The following is a 23,333-nucleotide window of genomic DNA, read 5'->3' as shown; positions in this document are numbered from 1 at the left end:
TAACCTCGGCCTACAACAGTTTCTTTAGTATTCAGGACAAGAACATTCATTTGGTATATAACCGTTCGTTTTCATTTTGGAATCCAGGCGACTTTTAACTCGTGAAAACAAAGAGCGATAACAAAGAAAGAAAAATATCTTGCTTCTCAGAAATAAATCTCAAAATGTTAGGCCATGTGAAACATTTCATCCTTTCACACACGTAATGTCCCAAACAGCAGTGGCACACAGCTTTGCGCATTCAGTTTGACAGCCATGGGTCAACTTACAAGGGCACTTTCCTACTTTTCTGGAAAGCGAAGCCATTAATTAACTCATTGAACTCAAGCTGGCGTAGCGTGTGAAGACATGGTGGACAGTGATCATATTGACAATGACGGGTGATTTATGCGACGGGACAAGGTGGGCTTCCTTACGGGTGGCGAAATGCATCCAAAATTTTATCAATATGATCAAAACTTCTGAAAATATCGTTTCATATTTTCCGATCTCGCTACCTCCGAGGCCCCCTAGTGGCCGAGGCCCTGGGCAGCTGCCCATGAAGCCCATTAGGATAACGCGTCCTTGGCACGTGTAGCTTTAGTCATTTGTCAGAAGTAGTACGAACTCCTTCACACAGCAATGGTGGCAGCTGGAACGGTAACACAGAAGCAGTTCGTTATTACCTTCGTCATCATCCGTGGTGCTACTGATGAGCGTTAAAGACAGCCCCAGTGAAGCACATCTCTTCCAGGACTTCGGCCGGGCAGAATCCATACATCGGCATGAAGCAAATTACAATATAGATCTCCTCGTGTTCAATAGCGTCCTATACTAAAGAGTCCATACCACACCATCAAGTTCAGCCTCTTTAATTACAAAGCCTTAATGTTGCCTAATGAGGAAAATTGTTTAGGCCAAGAATGAAAACAGGTCTAGACTGAGAGAAGGCAAATTGGACAACTTATTTCAAGCAAGAGTCTGCGTGCATCAGTGGCTTTTACAACGTGCCACAACTCTGTAGATCAGGAATACTGACGGAAAACATCGATTTCTCAAAACCAGGAGTTCAACTGGTGTTAAGAGATTAAATACATTCTGAATTAAAGCAAATATTCCACTGTGTGTTTAAAGCAAAATTCAGAAACGCGGTTATTGACGGTTCTTACTCAGATAACAGTAGGATCTCACGTTGAAAATTTGAGGTTGTTTTTCAAATATAAAAGCACTTCGGAAGCCTCTATAACCCCTCAAACAGGTACCAACGGCACTAAATTAACTTCATTTCACTGGAAGTGATTACTTGTCAATTTATGACAAAGCTCCTGTCCTTTCCTTGTGAAAAGTTCCAGAAATGTTAAAGTTTTTCCCCAGTTAGTTTTCCAGACGTTTAATGTTCTGCTTTCTTCCTAATTTTACATTAACTGGAACATTAAAGAGTCTGTCTTAGTGCAGCGAATAAAGGGCTGTCTGAAGACAACGGATTAAAGCCGTGGTGTCTGATTACTTACTTTTAGAAGTGAAAAGGGAGAAAACTGTATTTGAAGATTACGAGCATTTAAATATTCCACTGCGACTCCACACAAAAGACACTATGATTATTTATCATTTAAATTCAATACAGAGCAAATAAAATATAAAAATAATAAATGTGACCATGAAATATACAGTGCCAGTCAAAAGTTTGGACACACCTTCAAATTCAGTGGTTTTTCTTTATTTTTATTCATTAAAAGTCACGCCATGTCGTAAAGTAATGATGGATGTTGTTTCTCTTTACTTAGCTGAGCGCTTCTTGACATAATATGGATTGCTACAGTTGTGGAATAGGGCTATTTACTGTATTTTTTTTTTTGTTTACTGTTTGATAGCATGTTAGCCGTTAACATATTAGTCTTAGGCCCTGTCCACACGGCAACGGATTCAGGTGAATCCGATAAAATTGTTTATCGTTTCGGCCTGGCGTCCACACGGCACCGGCATTTTGGGTGCCCCAAAACGAAATCTTTTGAGAACGGGTTCCAGAGTGGAAAGATCTGGCAACGGCGCCGTTGCGAAGTCGTCTGGATGAGTAGAACGGATTTGTTTACGATGACGTCACAACCACACGTGCTTCACGCCGGGTAGAAGTGTAACGAACTCGATGCGAGTTGTCAACAAATCCTATAACTTGGTTCATGAAACGCGCTTACAAAATATTTTCGCTGTGAATATTTATTGTGTAATGGTGCAAAGTGAGAGAGAGAGAGAGAGAGAGAATAGCCCTTAGGCAGAGTCAATCCCGCCAGCAAAAATAGGGAAAAAAAGAAACGATCTCACCTCTTCAGATGTTGGTTTAAGTCCTACAATACATTCCTCAAAAAGGGCGTAGAAGAACAAATTAATCCATCAACGTGTAGCATTCAATTTATTCCGGACCATTAAAGACGCCGCCTTCCGCGTAGAATCATACGTCATCCTCGCCGCCATATTGGATGGGTCAAAGCGGAGAATAAAGATGCCTCATTCATGTGCTGCGTTCAACTGTACCAACAGGTTTACCGTCCAAACGAGATCACATGGGATTACCTTTCACAGGTGAGACTGGAAAAATACTTTTCATTGTATTTGGTCATTATAACGTAATTTTACGAATAGATTTTTCTGACTTTGTGGCTAATATGAAGTCTCGCGCATAATAGTTTATGTGCATGCGTCCTTACTTCTTCTATTGTTCTGGTGTCTCCGAAGGGACCGTCTTACAGCGCCCCTAGAGGTGTGGCATGTGTATTGCATCGTTTTCAGCAAGCGTTGCGTTGCCATATGTACCTGATATTTTACTGATCCGTTGCCCATTTGGACGCGATATTTTTTTTAATAACATCTCGTTGCCGTTGTCGTGTGGATGTAGCCTTAGTGTGTTAGCATGCTAGCAGTTAACATGTTATCCATTAGCATGTTAACATGCTAGCTGCTAGCCTTAATGTGTTAGCATGCCCGATGTTACTGGTTTGCTGTATCGGCACAATCACCCTGTGAGCTCAGCCATTTAAAATAGAATTTCAAGTGTTAGGTCTCATGCCTTATCCAATTACTGTTGGTGACCTTCTGCTACAGCTGAGCAAGCACACTTTGCGTTTTTTTTGTGGAAATGCAGTCTAGTTTAATATTTGATCTCAAACACCTTCTTACTACCTCATGAAGCTGGTTAAGATAATGCCAATAGCGTGCAAAGCATCATCAAGGTAAACGCTGGGTACTTCGAAGAACCTAAAATATGAAACATTTGGGGTTTAACACTTTGTTGACCACATAACTCCATACATGTTCCATATGTCATGTCGTAGTTTTGGTCTTCAGTATTGTTCTCCAACGTATCTGCGAAGGTTCTCAGTCATCTAGGTCATTGTAAACCATAGGTGCTAAAGAAGGCAACTGGACTTGCTTGAAATTCTTGAAGACGTTTCACCTCTGATCTGAAAGGCTTCTTCAGTTCTGTCTGACTAGTGGGGTGTTCCAGGTATTTATCCTCTAGTGGACAAAAAGCAAACCTAGGGAGAGTTGTTGAGGTCACCTGGGTTGTTGAGTCATCCTGTAGGTGTTGGGGTCACTGGGAGCCGGGTATGAACAGTGTTAGCAGCCTAGACGAGAGACTCGAGAGTGACAAGAGAGTCATTAGGGTGATCTGTGGGTCGTTGGCTCTCTTTGCCATCATGTGAGTCATTGAAGTCAGCTGAGTCTTGTGCCCCTTTTCCACCAAAGCAGTTCCAGGGCTGGTTCGGGGCCAGTGCTTAGTTTGGAACCGGGTTTTCTGTTTCCACTGACAAAGAACTGGCTCTGGGGCCAGAAAAACCGGTTCCAGGCAAGCACCAACTCTCTGCTGGGCCAGAGGAAAGAACTGCTTACGTCAGCGGGGGTGGAGTTGTTCAGACCAACACCAATAACAAGACCGTGAAAGATCGCCATTTTTAAGCGACGAGAAGCAGCAGCTGTACAAACGCGAAGTAATTTATTATTATTATTATTATTATTATTATTGTTGTTGCTGTTGCTTCTTCCGTGTTGTTTTTGCTTCGATATTCGCGCCAACGTTTATGCAAACGTAGCGACGTAACTGACGTATACAACGACGTAACTGACATATACAGCGATGTAATGACGTGGCTTCCCTTAGCACCGCGAGCTATGGAAAAGCAAACTGGTTCTCAGCTGGCTCGCAAGTTGAACGAGTTGTGAACCAGCACCAGCCCCGAACCAGCCCTGGAACTGATTTGGTGGAAAAGGGGTATTGGTGTGGATGTGTATTCAAGTTGGAAGTCTTGGTGTGGATGTGTATTTAACTGAATACGCATCCACACCAAGACTCGGCTGACTTCAACGACTCACATGATGGCAAAGAGAGCCAACGACCCACAGATCACCCTTATGACTCTCTAGGCTGCCAACACCGTTCACACCTGGCTCCCAGTGACCCTCACACCTACAGGATGACTCAACTACCCAGGTGACCTCAACGACTCTCCCTCGGTTTGTTTTTGGTCCACTTGAGAATAAATACCTGGAACTCCCCACTAGTCAGATGGAAGTGAAGAAGCCTTTCGGATGACAGGTGAAACGTCTTCAAGGATTTCAAGCAAGTCCAGTTGCCTTCTTTAGCACCTAAAATAGAAAAAGTAGAAAATGGTCATAATATAGAAAAACCTATGAATTAGTAGATGTGTCCCAACTTCTCACTGGTACTCCATGTCTATCTGTAAACCTTTATTTATAACCTAGTGCTGGTGTAGTACCATCAAGGGTACATCTTTTGTACCTTCAATGTGTACCTTTCTTCTGGAAATGGGAATACAGTGTTCATTTAAAACTAGCAATGAAAAAAGATGCAACCTTGACTGAACTACTCCAGCATCAAGGAAAAGTACAATCTGCTACCTTTATTACTGAAAGTGTATCTGGCAGCTCGTCTATGTGTAATAATAATAATAATAATAATAATAATAATAATATCCTTCATTCTATTAAAAATAACAGTAAATAACCATTACAGATTATCAGAATTCATTATATTTCGATTCGCTGCCATACTATTAAAGTAGGAACAGTATCTTAATCCGATATAATAATTGTCCTGACCCGACAGACCATTCCAAGCAAACGCTCTGCTGACCTCTACATTTGTAACCTAATCTCCTGGACAAAACAATGACAAACAATTTATTAAAGATTATAAATTTACAAGTATATGAGCCATCAATTTGGCCATCATCCACAGTCTTTCTACTCACAACCTGTGGTAAATGTCAGTAACGACATTTGGCCAAAAAAAAAAAAAAAACTGTGTGTCTTATTATTGCTCTACATTTGACCGATCACTGGTCCAATGTAAAAACAGACAATGTTTACACTGTCTGCCTACACAGTGAGGAGGATGGTGGGGAGGGGGGGAATAAATAAATAAACACAAGCTGTTTGGAAGCGTACCGCAAGTTGGCCTCGTGGTTAGCGTGTCTGTCTCTTGATCGGGAGATTGGGAGTTCTACTCACGGTCGGGTCATACCAAAGACCATCATAAAAATGGTACCAACTGCCGTCTGGCAAGGCACGCTGTAATACAGATGCGAGTGGGGAGTCAAACTCTCGCGGTTACCAGAGGACTAGCCCCCCACTGTAACCCTAGCTATGCAACAGGCGAGAGGCCGAGGGCTACGGAAACGGAGATCGGCACCACCCTATGCGCCACATGGTGTGGGAAGGACTTGGATTTTTTTTTTTTGTTGTTGCTTGTTTGTTTGGAAGTGTTGCAAGAAAGAAGTCCTTCCTGAAAGCACCTCACAAAACGCAGCATCTGAACTTCAACAAGCGTCATTCGTGGTATCGTCATGAGACCAAAAGGAAACTTTCTGTCAAACATGAGCATATTTGGTGACTTAAACGAGATGACGTGCATACATGGAAATGTACCAGACCAACTGCTTTTAGTCCTAAACATGGTTGCATCTGCCAGATGTTGAGACTTGGCAGGAGCTTGAGCTTTCAGCAAGATGACGGCAAACGTACCTCCAAATCAACACGGAAACGTTCAAGAAACCAGACTGAAAACTGTGGTCAGATATCCGCACATAGAAACCTCTGAATATATAGGGGCTTGAACAAAGATCTCTCCAAATGTCTTCAACCTTGTTGGACAATACAGGAGGAGACCGAGAGCCGTTATTTTCTTCAGAGCATCACATAATATTGACCGTAAGGGTGCCAATAATTTCTAAACCAGGTTTGTTGTACAGGAAATTACACCAAAAAAATCACCCATTGCACGTGTTATTCTTTTTATATCTTAATGTTTATTCGTGTTCCTGAAGGGTGCCAATATTTCCAGTCTGGGAATTTAAATTTATATTACGCTTTGGAAAAAACGTGGATTAAATCCACTTGCCTTATTGCTCGAATGCACTCACTGGCCATCCTGTCATGTAAGCATACTCCTGAGTTGTACTCTGTGGCCTATATACATATATAGAGGATATTACACAGTTGCACGAAGGTATGAAGTTTAATCTTTGAGTGGTGAACATATTCACAAGTGAGTGAAGCAAACGTCTGAAAATATTTTCAACACGAAAAGATAAACTTCATATCTTTGCGCCACTGTGGAATGTTCTTTACATTTTATGGACACATCCACAAAATAAATAAATAAATAAAGAAATAAAAATACTTAAGTTAATCAAGAGAATTTTAATTTTGAACCGGTTCGACATTTTGACAATGCGTGTCAAGTCAGCGGGAAAACACTCGGAGTGACGTCGTTGGAGTGAACTATGGGGAACGATGATACATACAGGTCACTTTTTCGATGGAATAAAAACACGTGTTCTATTCCCTTCTAGCGGGTTTCATTCATTTGGTTCGATAGCATGCGATACTGTTAGCATATCGCTTATCCTAGGTGTATTACGTCGCTCTACCCAATGGAGAATCAGCGGTGAATATGGTTTACGATGTTGCACGGTTGTCAAGACGACATGTCACACGTCGGAGACGTAAAACTTCTGCGCTAGCGAGCGACCGTCCGTGACAATTCGTAGACAAGCATGGCTGCCAGGTTTGCTTCGTTAAATACGGAAGATTTTGAGAGAATTTTGAAAGAGAAAGATGCGTTGAACACCCGAAAGGAATGTGTATGTATTATTATAATAACAACGGCTTTCTTTCATGGTATATCAGATATATTCCATTCAGCTACTCATCTTCGACTCGTTCAGTATCATGCTAGCTGCTGAATGGAATATTATCTGATATACCACTCAACACCAGACAATATTATTTAAATGTGTCACTCAGATTTGTGATGTATTTCATATAGGGGTGGGACTAGATTAAAAAAAATCATCTAATTAATTACAGGCTTTGTAATGAATTAATCTTAATTAATCTAAATTAATCGCACCACCGTATTTGCCCCAAAAGCAACATTTATTTTATGTAACTAAATAATATGTGAAGAGTTCAAATAATACACAGACATGATTTTTAGATTCAAGCTCATTTAATGGCTGTAAACAATATTTTGTTGGAAATTGTTCTTCTGAAACGATGATCACACGCCGCAATCTGCAATACATCTCGTAGACCCTTGTCTTCTACCACTAATAGCGATCTGCAGTCCAGGGCAATCCACTTGGCCAGCGTGTTCGTTAAAGTGCCATTCCAGCATTGGATGTATTCTTTGGCATAAAATACAATATATTTTATGACAACATGACTAGACAGAGAAATCTTTTAGCTTCAAAATGATATATCAAACATAATTTTTTGACAACGACAAGTATATTAATTTTGCGACCAAAGTCACCTACCCTTTTAATTTCCGCGCGGTAGCGAAACGTGATGTCATCGGCAGGTTCCCCTTCTTGTGTACCACGTGTCGGTCTATTTTTAGACCAGGAAACCCCCAAAGTGAGAGAGTCATTTCTCCTCGTATATGGGGGCCAAAAAAATTGCGAAAAATTTTTAGTTAATCTTTCAGTTAGCTAGATTTATTGGTATTAGCTAGATTTATTGGTATTATTTTTATCGCGTTCTATCCGCCATTGCTGATATGTGCCACGTGACGTGGTACACAAGAAGGGGAACCTGCCGATGACATCACGCGCAGAAATTAAAAGGGTAGGTGACTTTGGTCGCAAAATTAATATACTTGTCGTTGTCAAAAAATTGTGTTTGATATATCATTTTGAAGCTAAAAGATTTCTCTGTCTAGTCATGTTGTCATAAAATATATTGTATTTTATGCCAAAGAATACATCCAATGCTGGAATCGCACTTTAAATTTTCCGACGTTGCCCTGCTCATTTTCTTCTGGAATCCAGCCATTTCTTCGAGTTTGCACTGCTGACCAGAACTGCTACCTCGAGCTGCAGCTGTTTCAGTCATCGCGGTGACATGCTTGGCATTTAAATGGTACCGTAAAGTTGACGTGCTTCTGTGATACGCAAACTCCTTTCCGCACAGTTTGCAATAAACTGTGGTTTTATCAACAGTTCCATCGGGTCGTTTTTTGAATATAAATTTATCGTCCAGCAGACCCGGCGCGCTTTCAAGCTCCATTGCTGTAACTGGAACTGTGTGCGTCGGTATATTTGTCGCACCATAACACGGTGCACTAACAACGGTTCCGGGTTGTTTGGCATGCAAACTGCGATAAAATGCGTTAATATTTTTAACAAATTAATTTGTTTGAAATTAATCTTAATTAACGCGTTAATGTCCCACCCCTAATTTCATATGAAAAATGCGAGTTTTTCGATACGAGAAGATAAACTTCATATCTTCACGCCAGCATGCGATTTTCTTTTTATTACATAGACATGTTCACAAATAAAAAGTACCCAAATTTATCAAAACAGCTCATTGATTTCCCGACGAGTGACATTTAGAGATTGTCACGGTTTCGGTTCTCCATGTCCCGGATGTATGAAAAATACGCATGGTGTATTTCCCAGTTAAACGCTTGTTTCCATACACTGCTGTGTACTGGATATATCATCATCTGTCATATCTATTAAAGAAAAGGGACCATCGTTAGCGTGATATTTTAGCCGTTGGACTATTCTCATCATGGCGACGATGACACTCATATGGTCCATGTACAGTACGATGGTGTGTTTTGAACCATGCTATAGATTCAATAACAGGAGATGTGACATTTAATAAAGCGGAAGAGATTTATGTTCACCTTTAAACGTATTAAAAAAGAGAGACATCTGTGCAGAGAGCATACAGGAAGCTGCCGCTCTCCCGCTTCACATATATCTTCATAGATGTGATAGGAGGAAAAGTTATTATTCAATAATGCATTAGCCTAACAGCATCTTACAAACAAGTGGCCTGCCTGCTTTCAAATTATATCCTGTCATCATGCATCTTTAAAAAGCAAGGAGTCTCTGAGTAGCCACGCAATCAGCACGAGAGAGGAATGCACTCCCTGAGCCACTTTTTCATTCTCCTCACTGACAACAAAAGATGTGCTTTCTTCTCAAAAGATTTGTGAAGACAGCAACACAGCCAGAGAAAGAGGGACATGATGAGAAGTTACGTCTGAGACGCTCGCAACTGACGCCCCAAAAAAGAAGCCGAACTCTTCGCTGAAACGGATACTGCACGCTTCGTTCAGTAAAGTTCTTCAGGCTGGTGTCAGAGGCTGAGCCACTCTTGACCTCGCGCGAGTTCTGTGTCTCTCTGTCCAGTGCTGATGGAGACGAGCGGACATCTTCACTTCACAGGAAGAAAAGTGATTTCTCTTGCGAGACACGTTGACTTGAATGGTGCATCCAGCTGTCTGAAATCTCAACGAAAGCGACACTCTGATCGATGTCCGAGCTTATTGGACCCGGTGGAACTCTGGGTAATAACCAGCTGAGATGGAAGAATGAGGATGCAGAGTGTCAGGATCGACTTCACTGTGATATCCTTGTGATGTCATACTGTATAAAGTAGTATAAAGTGCAAGTGATATTATATATAATTTAAGTTATTCCACGAAATCGAGTCGTACACGAGCTGATAGCCGACGAGGCGCGTAGCACCGAGTCGGCTATAAGCCATGTACGACGAGATTGAGTGGAATAACTGTTTTATTCTATCCACATTCGCTGGATTTTGAGAAACAGAGCGTTTTTATTTTTTGCAGATTCCATAAATAAAACCTTTATACAAAACATCTGATAAAATAATTTCCGCTTAGAATGTAAACAAACCGGTGAAATGACAGTCGCAATTTGTGAAAAATGCTACAATAATAATTCTTGAAAAATAAACAAGATACGTTCTTACCATCAAATACTTTTATTCCATATTTTGTTTTTTGTTTTTGTTTTTTATTTGAGGTTTTCTTCTTCTTCAGGGTTTTTTTGGTAGTAGGTAAACCAACTTAAAGGTGCATTACTGCCACCAACTGGGCTGGAGTGTGGAACATGGGGGTGGGGGTGGGGGGTGGAGACTATATTCTTTTCACCATTTCTGTTCCTTTTAAATACTTGATTACGATTTATGGGGTTTTGTTTTCGAGTACAGTTTTTATTTCGTCCTCGGATGGTTCAGCAAAACGCTCCGCCATTTTGTTTTTCTCTACTCACGGTATATGAGCTGATACCCGAGTAGTAGAGTAGCCAACCAGAGCGCGCGATTGCTCAGATCCAGTGAATGCAGACAGAATAACATGATATTGAACTCGTCTTCGACTCGTTCAACATCATGCTAGCTGAATGGAATGCATCTGATAGACCGCTCAATGCCAGCCAATATTATTTAAAATACATGTCACTCAGATCTGTGATGCATTTCGTATGAAAAATGCGAGTTTTTCGACACGAGAAGATAAACTTCATATCTTCAAGCCAATGTGTGATTTTCTTTTTGTGGCTACTGCCTCACAGAGGCGCTAGCCACTAGGTCATCGTGCTGTAAGAGTGTAACGATCATGCACTGCACAAGCGCATACACGTGTTCCGATTAAAATGGCCGGTGAGTGTATACAATTCGGTTCACCATTTGAAATAAATGGACTGAAGAAATCGTTTTCCGACGGGTTTATGCTTATTACAGAGGGAAAGTGCGTTCCACCGAGCTCTAGCACCAGGCCGTTTCCAGGAAATAAGAGTTTGGGTCATGGCGACAGTGTGTGTACATCAGCCTCGGTTCGGAGGTTTCAGTTTTGAAAACTGTAAGAGGTCAGAGTGGAATAATATAAAAAAAGTACTGTACAGACATTTGGTATATTTTACTTCTGCGATTTTGAAATTGTTAATTTTTGGATTTCGCTTCATTTTTGTGGCTACTGCCTCAGAGTAAATATATATATATGCTATATTTACTAGGGCTGGGTATCACCAGATACCTCACGATACGATACTATGGCGATATTTTGCCAACGATAACGATAATATCACGGTACAGCGATTCTGCGATAATCAATATATTGCAAGAAATTTCAACCGCATCACGATATCTGTGTCACTGAAGAAAATCAGAATTTATTGACCACTGTAAAATTACATTTCACATACATAACTACACACTCTTGCCAGACATATATTTATGTCTATTCCACTGCTGGCAAAACCAAGAGTTGCTTCACTACAACATACAGAAAATTCCCATTTCTGTGCCAGTATTCTCAACTTTTCTGTAAGCATGGACACATCAGTGCTGCTTAACAAGCAGAATCAAATTGTTTTATGAAAACTTAAAACTTGCACTGCAGACTGCACATACATTTCAGTGCTAACACGAATATCAATTTGTTCTTTGTAAACTTGAGAACCTGAGAACATTTAACTTCGACTTTTAATATTTTTTTAGGGCTTTTTTCACCTTTATTATTGGATAGGACAGTGTAGAGACAGGAAATGAGCGGGAGAGAAAGACGGGGAGGGATCGGGAAATGACCCCAGGTCAGAACCGAACCCGGGTCCCCGGACCCACGGCACGGCGCCCCATCCACCTGAGCCACGGCGCCCCGAGAACATTTAACTTGTGCTTATTTTGCAGGAACAACACACTGTCTGAAACACACTGAAAAGTGCAGTGGGCATCTTAGTCTCCCTGAGCACAATTATGAAACAAAGTGCAGTGTGGGTCAGTGTCCACACACTGAAACCTCAGTGAATCATGTTTCTTCTGAACTTAGAGTAAATACTCAAAATAAAATGCAGTGTCTCACACACACTAAAATTGAAAATGCAAAATAAAAGTGCAGCTTCTTGCCTTTGGCCTTAAATGACAAAATTAAGTTCAGAGTTACAGTAAGTCACGTCACTGAAGTAGACGGGAGGACTTTGGCGCTGTCCAGTGTAGTTTGCTTCGGGTCGGGTTTCGGCGGCTCCGGCTGAGCTAATATGTCGGGGTGGTGTCGTGCTAAGTAAGTTCGCAAGTTTGTTGTGTTACCTGAATATCTAATTGGAGCGAAACAGGTTTTGCAGAGTGCGTACTCTTTGTCCGGCTCACTGTTTTTTTCTCCTTTCCTTTGGAATCCAAAGTGCCTCCAAACATCTGCTTTAAAGTTCGGCGGCGTCTCTAGGTTTACGTTAACAGCCATGCTTGCTTGTTTTTTTTCCTCACTGCAACCGCCGGGGAAAAAAGAGAAGATGAAGAGTGCCTTGCAGTGAGGGAGCGGCACAGCGACACCTCGCGGAGCGGAGGTGCGGAAGTCGTCCTGGATTTACAACCCGTCTGAAACATGATTTATTATTTGAAAAAATATCGATATTCAAATTTTGAGCATCGATATTGAATCGGAAGACAAAGTATCGCGATATATCGCCGTATCGATATTTTTGCACACCCCTAATATTTACTGTATGGACATGGGATCAGAAAACAATTTTATTTATAAGCAGTAGCCACATGGACCCATAGAGTACCTAGTTTTTTTATTATATAAACACATTCACAAACAAAAAGTACCCAAATTTATCAAAACAATTAATCAATTTCCTCACGAGTGACATATAGAGATTTGCGTCATGGTTTTGGTTCTTCATGTCCTGGATGTAGCTTGTATGGAAAATACAAGTGGTGTATTTCCCAGTAAAACACTCGTGTCCAAATAATATCGTCCCCCGTCATGCAGCTTTGCAGCTAAGCTAGCTAGCTAGATCCTTTAAGGCACAGCTAGAAGTTTATCTCGGCATTTCTTTCCTTCTGCTCAAACACCCTGGGATTGTTTACCCACCCAAGGATTCTGCACTAAAGCTTTAAGGTATGATCCATAAAAGGTAGTAAGGTCGTGTTTGAGAGAAATATATCAGGAAAATACAAACCTGTACAAATTTCTACCAGTTTAAATCAGTCAGCAGTCTGGGAGCAAAGTCCATGAGGAGCACGGTCTATCTTCTCAACTTTGTCAAAGTACTGTTTATTCTCTTCTCAAGTCAAGTGAGGACGTTCATTCATCTTTCACCTCTTCTTCTGCTCACATTGTGTTGTGAAGCGAGAAATTCCATTCTGCAGCTCTTTTTTTAAAAAAATGTGAACTGAAAAATTCAAATCTGAAAGACTGTCGGTTTCCTCAGAGTCTTTTGGTTATTGATGTCGTGTTTATCTGCCATTTTCTCCAAGTGAGCTGATTTCCATGTTCCAACACTACGTTCACACTGCAGGCTGAAGTGACTCAAATCCGATTTTTTCGCCCATATGTGACCTGTATCCGATCTTTTATTGACAATATGAACGACACAGATCCGATTTTTTCAAATCCGACCCAGGCCGTTTGGATACGTGGTCCTAATTCCGATTCCTATCCGATCTTTTCATATGCGACTTCAGTCTGAACCGCCAGGTCGCATTCATCCGACTTACACGTCATCACCAAGCCACAAACGTCACTATTCTGCGCTGAAGTAGGCGGCGGGTCTCTCAAAAAAAGTTACAACAAAATGGCTTTGGTGTTCCTTTGAACGGAGGTTGCAGTCACTACCCCGCAGAACGCCTGAGCCAAAACCCTTGCCCTCTTCCTTCTCAACCTCCTCCTTAACATCAGGCTATTGTGCATGTTCTGGCTCCGTCGCAACAACAACTGCATCATCGCCAGGTACTCCATGCTGGCTACTGTCATACACAGGAAACTTTAGGTTACTTCCGTAAACACTGGCCATGCTCACTGCGTGTGACGTCGTCGTATCCTGCAATGCGCATGCGGAACACTTTTAGGTCGCTTTTCGTTCATACTGAGGATCACATACAAGTCGCATATATTTGTTAATGTGAACGACCTCACAAAAAAATCGGATTTCACAAAAAAAATCGGAATTGAGCATTAAGCCTTGCAGTGTGAACGTAGCGTAAAGTCACTTCAAGCAGGCAGTTAGAGGGGAAAAACTGAACTTTACCACAAAACCCTTCACACACAGTACTAGTCAAAAGTTTGGACACGCTTTCTAATTCAATGTTTTTTCTTGATTTTTATTAATTAAAAAAAAGTCACTTCATGTCTTAACGTAATGATGGATGTCGTTTCTCTTTACTTAGTTGAGTGGTTCTTGACAAAATATGGATTACTACAGTTGTGGAATAGGGCTATTATTACCACCTCGCCCGGGACAGAGTCCACCAGGGGGCGAGGTATTGTTTTCGGTGGGGTTTCTTTGTTAACGATGTTACGGGAAAACAGCTGTTCCAACCTTCATGAAAGTTTCAGGATAGGTGGGCATCGGTCTCAAATAGAACCTCCAACATTTTAAGGGTCATCCGGTCAAGGTTTTCGTGGCTACTGCCTTATATAGAGGCAGTCACCACTATGTCATCGTGCTGTAAGAATGTAAGAGTGTGACAATCACGCACTGCACATGCATGATTCACCAGAACGGTGAATCGTGATCTCGTGTTATCATCGTGTTGTAAGAATGGAAGAATGAGTGTAACAATAGCACACTGTGCATGCATGCAAGTATTACAATAGTACACAAGAACGAGTATAAGAATGAGTAACAATAGCCAAAATTCCCCTGTATCCCAAATCACTCTGTACTCATGACATAGTGGACCATCTAGTCCAGTTGCCATTTTGTAGTGCTGTCCGAATGTATAGTGAGCATTATTACACCCTATATCGTGCACTCAAAGTATCACACAATCCATCGTGAAAAGTAGTGCGGCGGCAAAGAAGAAGAAGGGGAAAAAAAAAAGGCCAAGGCAAAGAAGTAGTTTTATCATTTAATCAATGAGCTTACTATATACAGGACTATATAGTGAGCCCGTCGATTAAATGATAAAACTTCTTCCGGGCGAGGTTTGTTCCGCCTGGCAACACTTGTATTATTTGTACTTTTATTATTTACTATTTGATCCCCAACGCATAAAGAAGGCAAAAAAACTCATCCACTAATTAACTTTTGACGAGGCACCTGTTAATTGAAAAGCGTTCCAGGTGACGACCTCATGAAGCTGGTTAAAGTGCCATTCCACCATTGGATGTATTCTTTGGCATAAAATACAATATATTTTATGACAACATGACTAGACAGAGAAATCTTTTAGCTTCAAAATGATATATCAAACACAATTTTTTGACAACGACAAGTATATTAATTTTGCGACCAAAGTCACCTACCCTTTTAATTTCCGCGCGGTAGTGAAACGTGATGTCATCGGCAGGTTCCCCTTCTTGTGTACCACGTGTCGGTCTATTTTTAGACCAGGAAACCCCTAAAGTGAGAGAGTCATTTCTCCTCGTATATGGGGGCCAAAAAAATTGCGAAAAATTTTGAGTTAATCTTTCAGTTAGCTAGATTTATTGGTATTAGCTAGATTTATTGGTATTATTTTTATCACGTTCTATCCGCCATTGCTGATAATATGTGCCACGTCACGCGGTACACAAGAAGGGGAACCTGCCGATGACATCACGCGCGGAAATTAAAAGGGTAGGTGACTTTGGTCACAAAATTAATATACTTGTCGTTGTCAAAAAATTATGTTTGATATATCATTTTGAAGCTAAAAGATTTCTCTATCTAGTGATACCATTTATATATGTTGTCAAAATATATTGTATTTTATGCCAAAGAATACATCCAATGGTGGAATGGCACTTTAAGATCATCCCAATCGTGTGCAAAGCGTCAAGGTAAACGTTGGCTACTTTAAAGAATCTAAAATATCAAACATGTTTGGGGTTTTTTTAACACTTTTTTGTTTACCACATAATTCTATACAAGTTCCATTTGTTATTTCATAGTTTTGATGTCTTCAGAATTGTTCTACAATGTAAAAATAAATAAATAAATAAATAGTCAAAATACAGAAAAACCTGTGAATGAGGAGAGTAGGGGTGTACAAACTTTTGACTGGCTTGTTTTGCTTTACCTTTATTTTACCAGGAAGTTCCACTGAGATTTTATATTATATATACACACACACAGCGCGCACCCTCCACAATTATTGGCACCCCTCGTTAAGATATGCTCTTAGGCTTCTAATAAATTCATTTTTTTTATATAATATAGGACAACAATGCCAAAAAAAAGAGAAAAATCCAACCTTTAATTCAAGTGCATTTATTCAGTGGGGAAAAAAATCCTACATTAAGAAATAATTCTTTTACATGAAATCATGTGTGCCACAATTACTGGCACCCCTGATGTTAATACTTGGTACAACTCCCTTTTGCCAACAAGACAGCACTTAATATTCTCCTATAACATTTTACAAGATGGGAGAATACAGAGAGAGGGATATTCGACCATTCCTCTTTGCACAATCTCTCTAAATCATCCAGAGTCCTGCTTCCTCTCCTATGCACTCTTCTCTTCAGCTCATCCCACAGGTTTTCAATTGGGTTGAGGTCTGGGGACTGAGATGGCCATGGGAGGAGCTTGATTTTGTGTCTGGTGAACCATTTTTGTGTCGATTTGGCCACATGTTTAGGGTCATTATCTTGCTGAAAGACCCAGTGACGACCCATCTTCAGTTTTCGGGCAGAGGCCACCAGATTTTGATTTAAAATGTCCTGGTATTTCAAAGAGTTCATGATGCCATGCACCCTAACAAGGTTCCCGGGGCCTTTGGAAGAGAAACAGGCCCACAGCATCACCGATCCTCCCCCATACTTCACAGTGGGCATGAGGTGCTTTTCCGCATACTCATCTTTTGTGATGTATTAGAGTGTTTGTTACCAAAAAGCTCTATCTTGGTCTCATCTGACCAAAGCACACGGTCCCAGTTGAAGTCCCAGTACCGCTTAGCGAACTCCAGACGTTTACGTTTATGCTTGTAAGTGAGAAAAGGCTTTTTCTGTGCACGCCTCCCAAACAGCTTGTTGGCATGTAGATAGCGCCTGATGGTTGTTATGGAGACTTTGTGATCCCAAGATGCTACTCTTTGATGTGATTCTCTAACAGTGAGCTTTGGAGAACTTTTTACTTCTCTTCCCATCCTCCTCACTGTGCGTGGTGGTAAGATAAACTTGCATCCTCGTCCAGGCTTGTTTGCCACTGGTCCAGTTGTTTTAAACTCCTTGATGATTCCTCTGACTGTAGATATGGGCCGGTGTAGGCGAGCGGCTGTTTTCTTGTAGCCATCGCCTGACTTACGAAGGTCGATACACATCTGCCTTACTCGAATGGTGTGTTCTCTTGTCTTTCCCATGTTGAAGAGTGGATAAGAGAAATAGGCCTCTGTGTCACATCATATTTATACCCCAGGGAAACAGGATGTGATGAATTCCTAATTAAAGGTTCCTAGATACTCTGATCAACTTTATAAACTACAGTAGAAATGACAGAAATGCTTCAATTACATTTATTTTCTAGGAATTGTTATCGGTGCCAATAATTGTGGAACAGGTGATTTTATGAAAAATAATTATTTCTTAGTCAGGGATTTTTTTTTTTTTAAATTCACTTGAGTTAAGGGTTACATTTTTCTACACTTTTCAATGTGAGATTATGCTTCTGCAATCAAAACTGAATTTATTTTAAGGCTTTTAACACATCTTAACCAGGGGTGCCAATAATTGTGAAGGGCGCTGTATACCGGTACATCTTTTACAAGAGAGACCCGGCCAAGATAGCAGCCGTACAAACTCGCATCATCATATACAAGATAATCCACAAAATCTACACAACCTATTTGAACTCGCTGACCTCTGAAGAAAAACAACGATAAGTCTCATTCTCCAAATTCTTTATGATGCTTTTCAAGTCGTCAATGGATACCAATGTGTCCAATTTTAGATCTTTCTGCAGATTATTCCATGTTCAGGGTGCAGAGGAAGAAAATGCATTTCTTCCCCAAAATCTGTAAAAACCCATGGTGCATTAAAAAGCAACCACGTGGATGAGCAGAGGTGGGAACGACCCGAGTTCAGAGGTAAGCTGGAAGTTTACCTAATATTGCTTTGGAGATCAAGTATATCAAGACTCTTGTCTGCAAACGGTCAGTGATATCCAGCCCACGAAATCAAAAAGAATGCGATGGTGAGTCAGAGATTTGCATTTGTAATAAAATGTATTGATGCATGGTCCACTGAATCAAGGCTCTAGAAAATGGAGGAGGCTGCATGCATATACATCACATCACCATAATCTATCACAGGCAGAAAAGTACACTGGTACTGTACATCAGTAGACGGAGCATGGTGATGAATAGACCCCTTCGCAGTAAACGTCATTCATACGTAAGAGGAAATTGCGCGCGCAGCCTGGACCCAAAAAAGACTCAGCGACGGTAGAGACGAGAAGAAATATTTGGAAGAAATGCCTAGTTGTTGTGTTGTCAGAATCGTAGCAGTGATGGGGTTAAAATGTTCAGAATTCCAGCAGGATCTCACCCATTCCAAAAAAAAAAAATCGCCGACGTCTATGGCTACAAGCCATCAAACGTGTAGACTGGGATGAAAGCACCATCAAAAATGCGCGGGTTTGCAGCGCCCACTTCATCACAGGTAAGATCAGGCTATTTATTAAATCTTTCTTTTTTATTCTTTCTAGTCTTCGTTTATTGATGTAGCAAAATACTTTGGTAACGTTTGTCTGGGTCATAGTTACACAATGTAATGAATATTGTTAGCATGTTAACTTAGCTTTGCATGCAATTTTGTTTGTAGGAGATTACTTACCCTGCCATACATGTGCAATTGGCTGTCAAAACGTAGCCTTCCAGCTTGTTGTATACCACCCAGGCTTCATACATAGCAACCTTCTGACCTTGACGCTGACTTGGTAAGATTTTTGACTTCAGAGCACAGAAGTTTTCATCAATTTCAGTGTAAAACACGTTCTGTACATGCCCGCACATAACAATCATATGTGTCTAAAGACTTGCAGGCACGAAGTTTTTCATGGGTGTACACTGAAGTCTTGTCAATAAGGTAGAGCCCTGCACTCCCGCGGGAGTCCCGCGGGACCCGCCGCAAAGCAGTGCGGCACGGGACAAATTTTGAAAGCTCATTGCGGGCGCGGGCGGGAGCAGGAGTGCACATATGCGGGCGGGAGCGGTGATAAGCTGCAGTCCCGCTAACTAAAAACGTGTTTAAAATAAAATTTATAACTTATTAATTTATGTCTATCATATATAATTTGTGCTGGATATTTTATTTGGCATTAATAAAAACATTTTAAGATGCCTAAATTTGCAGAGAGAGTCAGATTGCCAGATTGAGTGAGGAATGGCATCTTAAATTTGCCATTGATCACCCTAACGGGCAATCCTTTGATCACTCTAATGACTCGCCGTTCACACCCAGCCTCCAGTGACCCACACTAACATGATGCCTCAATGACACCTTAGATGAGCTGGTCATCAGAATTCTGATTCTGATCCAGGAGAGGATAAATAACTCTTGCATGTTTCCGATTCCTTTCCTCTTCCGTGTTTGAGATCTCCGATCATGGCAGAAGAGCAGAGCTCCTTTACTGAAGCTCACAGTGCTTCAAAAGTAAGTGCTGCTTTAAAAAGAGGTACATTTACCGTTAAAAAGTCAAGAGTCCTGAAATCGGACATTTTAGTTAGAAATGCTTTACAAATGTAAACTGGGTTAGCCTAATGTTTTGTATGGCTGAACAATAAATATACCAAATTTCCACTTGGAATTACGTGCTCGCCTGTCTTTTTTTATTGTTTATTATTATTAAAGACACTGACGAAGGCAACAGCCGAAACGTTTGTCTCCTTCTGCTGCTAAAAACAACTGAAAAGAAATGTAACTAAAAGAATAAGTTAAAGAGTGCGATCCATCTCTCCTTTCACACTAATTATTCATAGGAGACGCACCACGGGAGAGCGCATACTTAAATGATTAGCCTACTTAAATAATTATTATTATTAAGTCTACATGCTGCCATTTCAACATTCCGAATTCAGAAACAAGGTAAATAATAACAAACGTGAACTGTAGATATTTATGCTCAAATCCACTCAAAGTAGGGGGCGGGGCACCATCACGCTGTGTCAAGACAAGAACTTTCCTGAGAAATAACGCGAACGTCTGCATCATGCGGGATTTGCGGGCGGGAGCGGGACTGAAAATCATAATTCTTTGTGGGCGCGGGCGGGAGCGGGACTGAAAAATCATAATTCTCTCGGGCGCGGGCGGGAGCGGGACTGCACAATGCGGGCGGGAGCGGGACTGAAAAATCCGACCCGCGCAGACCTCTACAATAAGGTACGAGTATATATCTGGCCATTGTATACCAGGGAACTTACTAACATCGTCCGTCCACTCTTTAATTAAATGCGGATCCGGTAGGCGATGTCCACTTGTTAGAGTTAACTTATTTATGTAGAATTCTCGATCTTGTAACGACAATTGTTTTGCATAATCTGACAGCTCATAATGGCGGTCTATGGGCAGCGCCATTGTTTGAGTCCAGGCTGCGCGCGCATCCTGGCAACGGTCGGTTTGTTTACAAACATGCGAAGGGGTGTATAAATTATAAAACATGGACTGGTTGAACAGATATTTAACTGCAATCTGCAAATATGTCTGGAGGTCTCAGCAACTATCTGAGTGTAAAAGCTGACTTCATACTGGTACAATTGTTCCAAAATTAACATCCAGTTTGCAGTCAGGTCAATATTTGGTTGAACACAACAATAAAACAGCACGTCAGGAAACCGTTGGGAAATATTTACTGCTGATTAAATGACTTCACCTCGCAAATCAAATCCCTTTTAATGTCTTTGGCTCAATAACTGAGCTGAGAAAGCACAAGTTGACACGGGGCTCGTTTGCACATGAAGGTAAAGCCAAAAAAAAAAACACAGTGATGTGATGAGGATCCTTTCAAAGCATTAGAAACATCTCGCTCCCCATGAATTCAGCCAATCCGGCCGCTCAAGACCGTCATACAGTCCTTATTAACTCAGAGGACCTGAGTGTGTCTCGTCCATTTATACACAAACCTGCTTCACACTTGCATCTACTCACCGATATACTCAAAGATGTAGACAACGAAGAAGGGTGTGACGAGATCGTTGATGCCCTGGACGTACCCGCTGGCGGGATGCCGAATGGCCCAGATGAACAGAATCCGCTCAAAGATCTGAAGAAGAAAGCGAAAATGATAAATTTTTTAAAAATGACTCCGACTGCAGAATTCATGTCGACGATTCAGAAGCACAAAGAACGACCTTGTGTAAACATGCAACGCTACGGAACTTTGCACAAGGTCACATTCGACTGCTATTAATTAGACACACAGACAGCATCTCCTCATTTAGCCAGCAATCAATTACGAAAATCAATTAAGCTCTCAAAAGTCATTAGCATCACAACATTCGATAAAGCAGACAGCAAAGGTGACAAAAAAAAAATAAAAATCGAGAAGCGATGTGCACATGCTGCCATGTGTCTGCTTACATACATGGAAGTTAGTACTCAGGTACTTAAAGAGTAAACAGCTGAGGACAAGAGGAAACTCGGATGCCTCCTTGAGATACAACACACGCCAGTGGTGCTACCCTGTTCATGGAGGTGACTTTGCGGTTTGTTCTCGTTGAGTTGAACTGAATTCTGCATCCACCAAGATTTTTATTGGAGAAAAAAACAAAACAGGACATTGTGCAGTATATGGATCAAAGAATTACAGGAGAAAACTTATGATTTCATGAGGAAGCTTACGTGGGAGTTATGGTGCAGAAAGTTAAGGTTAAGGCTGTAGCAGCGAGGAAGGGAAGTTGACAGTTTATTCCTGTTAGTCCTCTCTTTAACTTTGCTTCAGGCCATGTACACAGATGTTTCTGAAAAAATGTAGTTTTGAACTTGCTTGCTTTCAGCGATTTAAAAAAAAAAACGTCCACACAGACACACATTAAAAAAAAAAAAGTTTTGGGGAGAGAGGGGTACGGAAGCTGCAAGAGGCCCTTCATATAATCTTTTTTTATTCACCTTGTTATCCCGAGATAACGACATAATTAATTCAGGATCTCGAGAAAACAACACAACTATTTCGAGACCTCGAGAAAACAAAACCGTTATTTCGAGATCTCGAGAAAACAAAATTATTTCATGATCTCAGCTGGATCACTGTATCTCCGTCGGTAGAGACGAAGCCGGGCCATAGAGCCCTGCACTCCCGCGGGAATCCCGCGGGACCCGCCGCAAAGCAGTGCGGCGCGGGACAAATTTTGAAAGCTCATTGCGGGCGCGGGCGGGACCGGAAGTGCACATATGCGCGCGCGGGCAGGAGCGGGAATGCACATATGTGGCGCGGGTGGGAGCGGTGATAAGCTGCAGTCCCGCTAACTAAAAATGTGTTTGAAATAAAATGAATAAATTAATAATTTATGTCTATGATATATAATTTGTGCTGGATATTTTATTTGGCATTAATAAAAACATTTTAAGATGCCTAAATTTGCAGAGAGAGTTAGATTGCCCTAGGAATGGTATCTTAAATTTGCCATTGATCACCCTAACGGGAAATCCTCTGATCACTCTAATGGCTCGCAGTTCACACCCAGCTAGCAAGAGAACCATGAGTGAAATGATTTACGGCTTGCGTTAGTCTACAACTTTAGTCAGAGAGACATGTTACACAGTGACGGTAGGCTTGACTCAATGCTATCCCAGAAATCCTTCCTGTAATATGCAAATTTGGCTGTCCAATCAGAGGCGGCCAAATTTGCATATTACAGGAAGGATTTCTGGGATAGCATTGAGTCAAGCCTACCGTCACTGTGTAACATGTCTCTCTGACTAAAGTTGTAGACTAACTCAAACAATAAATCAATTCATTTCTCTTACTAGTTCTGCTTTGCAATAAAGAAAAAAAAAAAAAAAAAAAAACACCATTGGTACAAAGCAAGCCCGTTCACTTTTTTAGGCTGATCAGAGAATTACAATGGTTTCTCATATGATAAAAATGTGTGATTTGCGA

The 23,333-nt window shown here is 41.1% G+C and overlaps 1 protein-coding gene across 3 annotated transcripts in view; it reads right to left on the bottom strand.

The window, feature by feature from the left end:
- The window catches only part of tbc1d22a (TBC1 domain family, member 22a), a 490,669-nt gene that overhangs the window by 283,272 nt on the left and 184,064 nt on the right, over positions 1 to 23,333 (bottom strand). For all 3 annotated transcript variants that reach the window (XM_060903060.1, XM_060903062.1, XM_060903061.1), the window contains one exon: positions 21,383 to 21,497. In XM_060903060.1, coding sequence (XP_060759043.1) covers positions 21,383 to 21,497 — 115 coding nt within the window. The remainder of the gene's footprint in view (positions 1 to 21,382; positions 21,498 to 23,333) is intronic.

This window comes from Neoarius graeffei, chromosome 21 (assembly GCF_027579695.1).
Source record: "Neoarius graeffei isolate fNeoGra1 chromosome 21, fNeoGra1.pri, whole genome shotgun sequence".
NCBI classification, from domain to species: Eukaryota; Metazoa; Chordata; class Actinopteri; order Siluriformes; family Ariidae; genus Neoarius; species Neoarius graeffei.
This window is presented reverse-complemented; position numbering and strand designations above follow the sequence as displayed.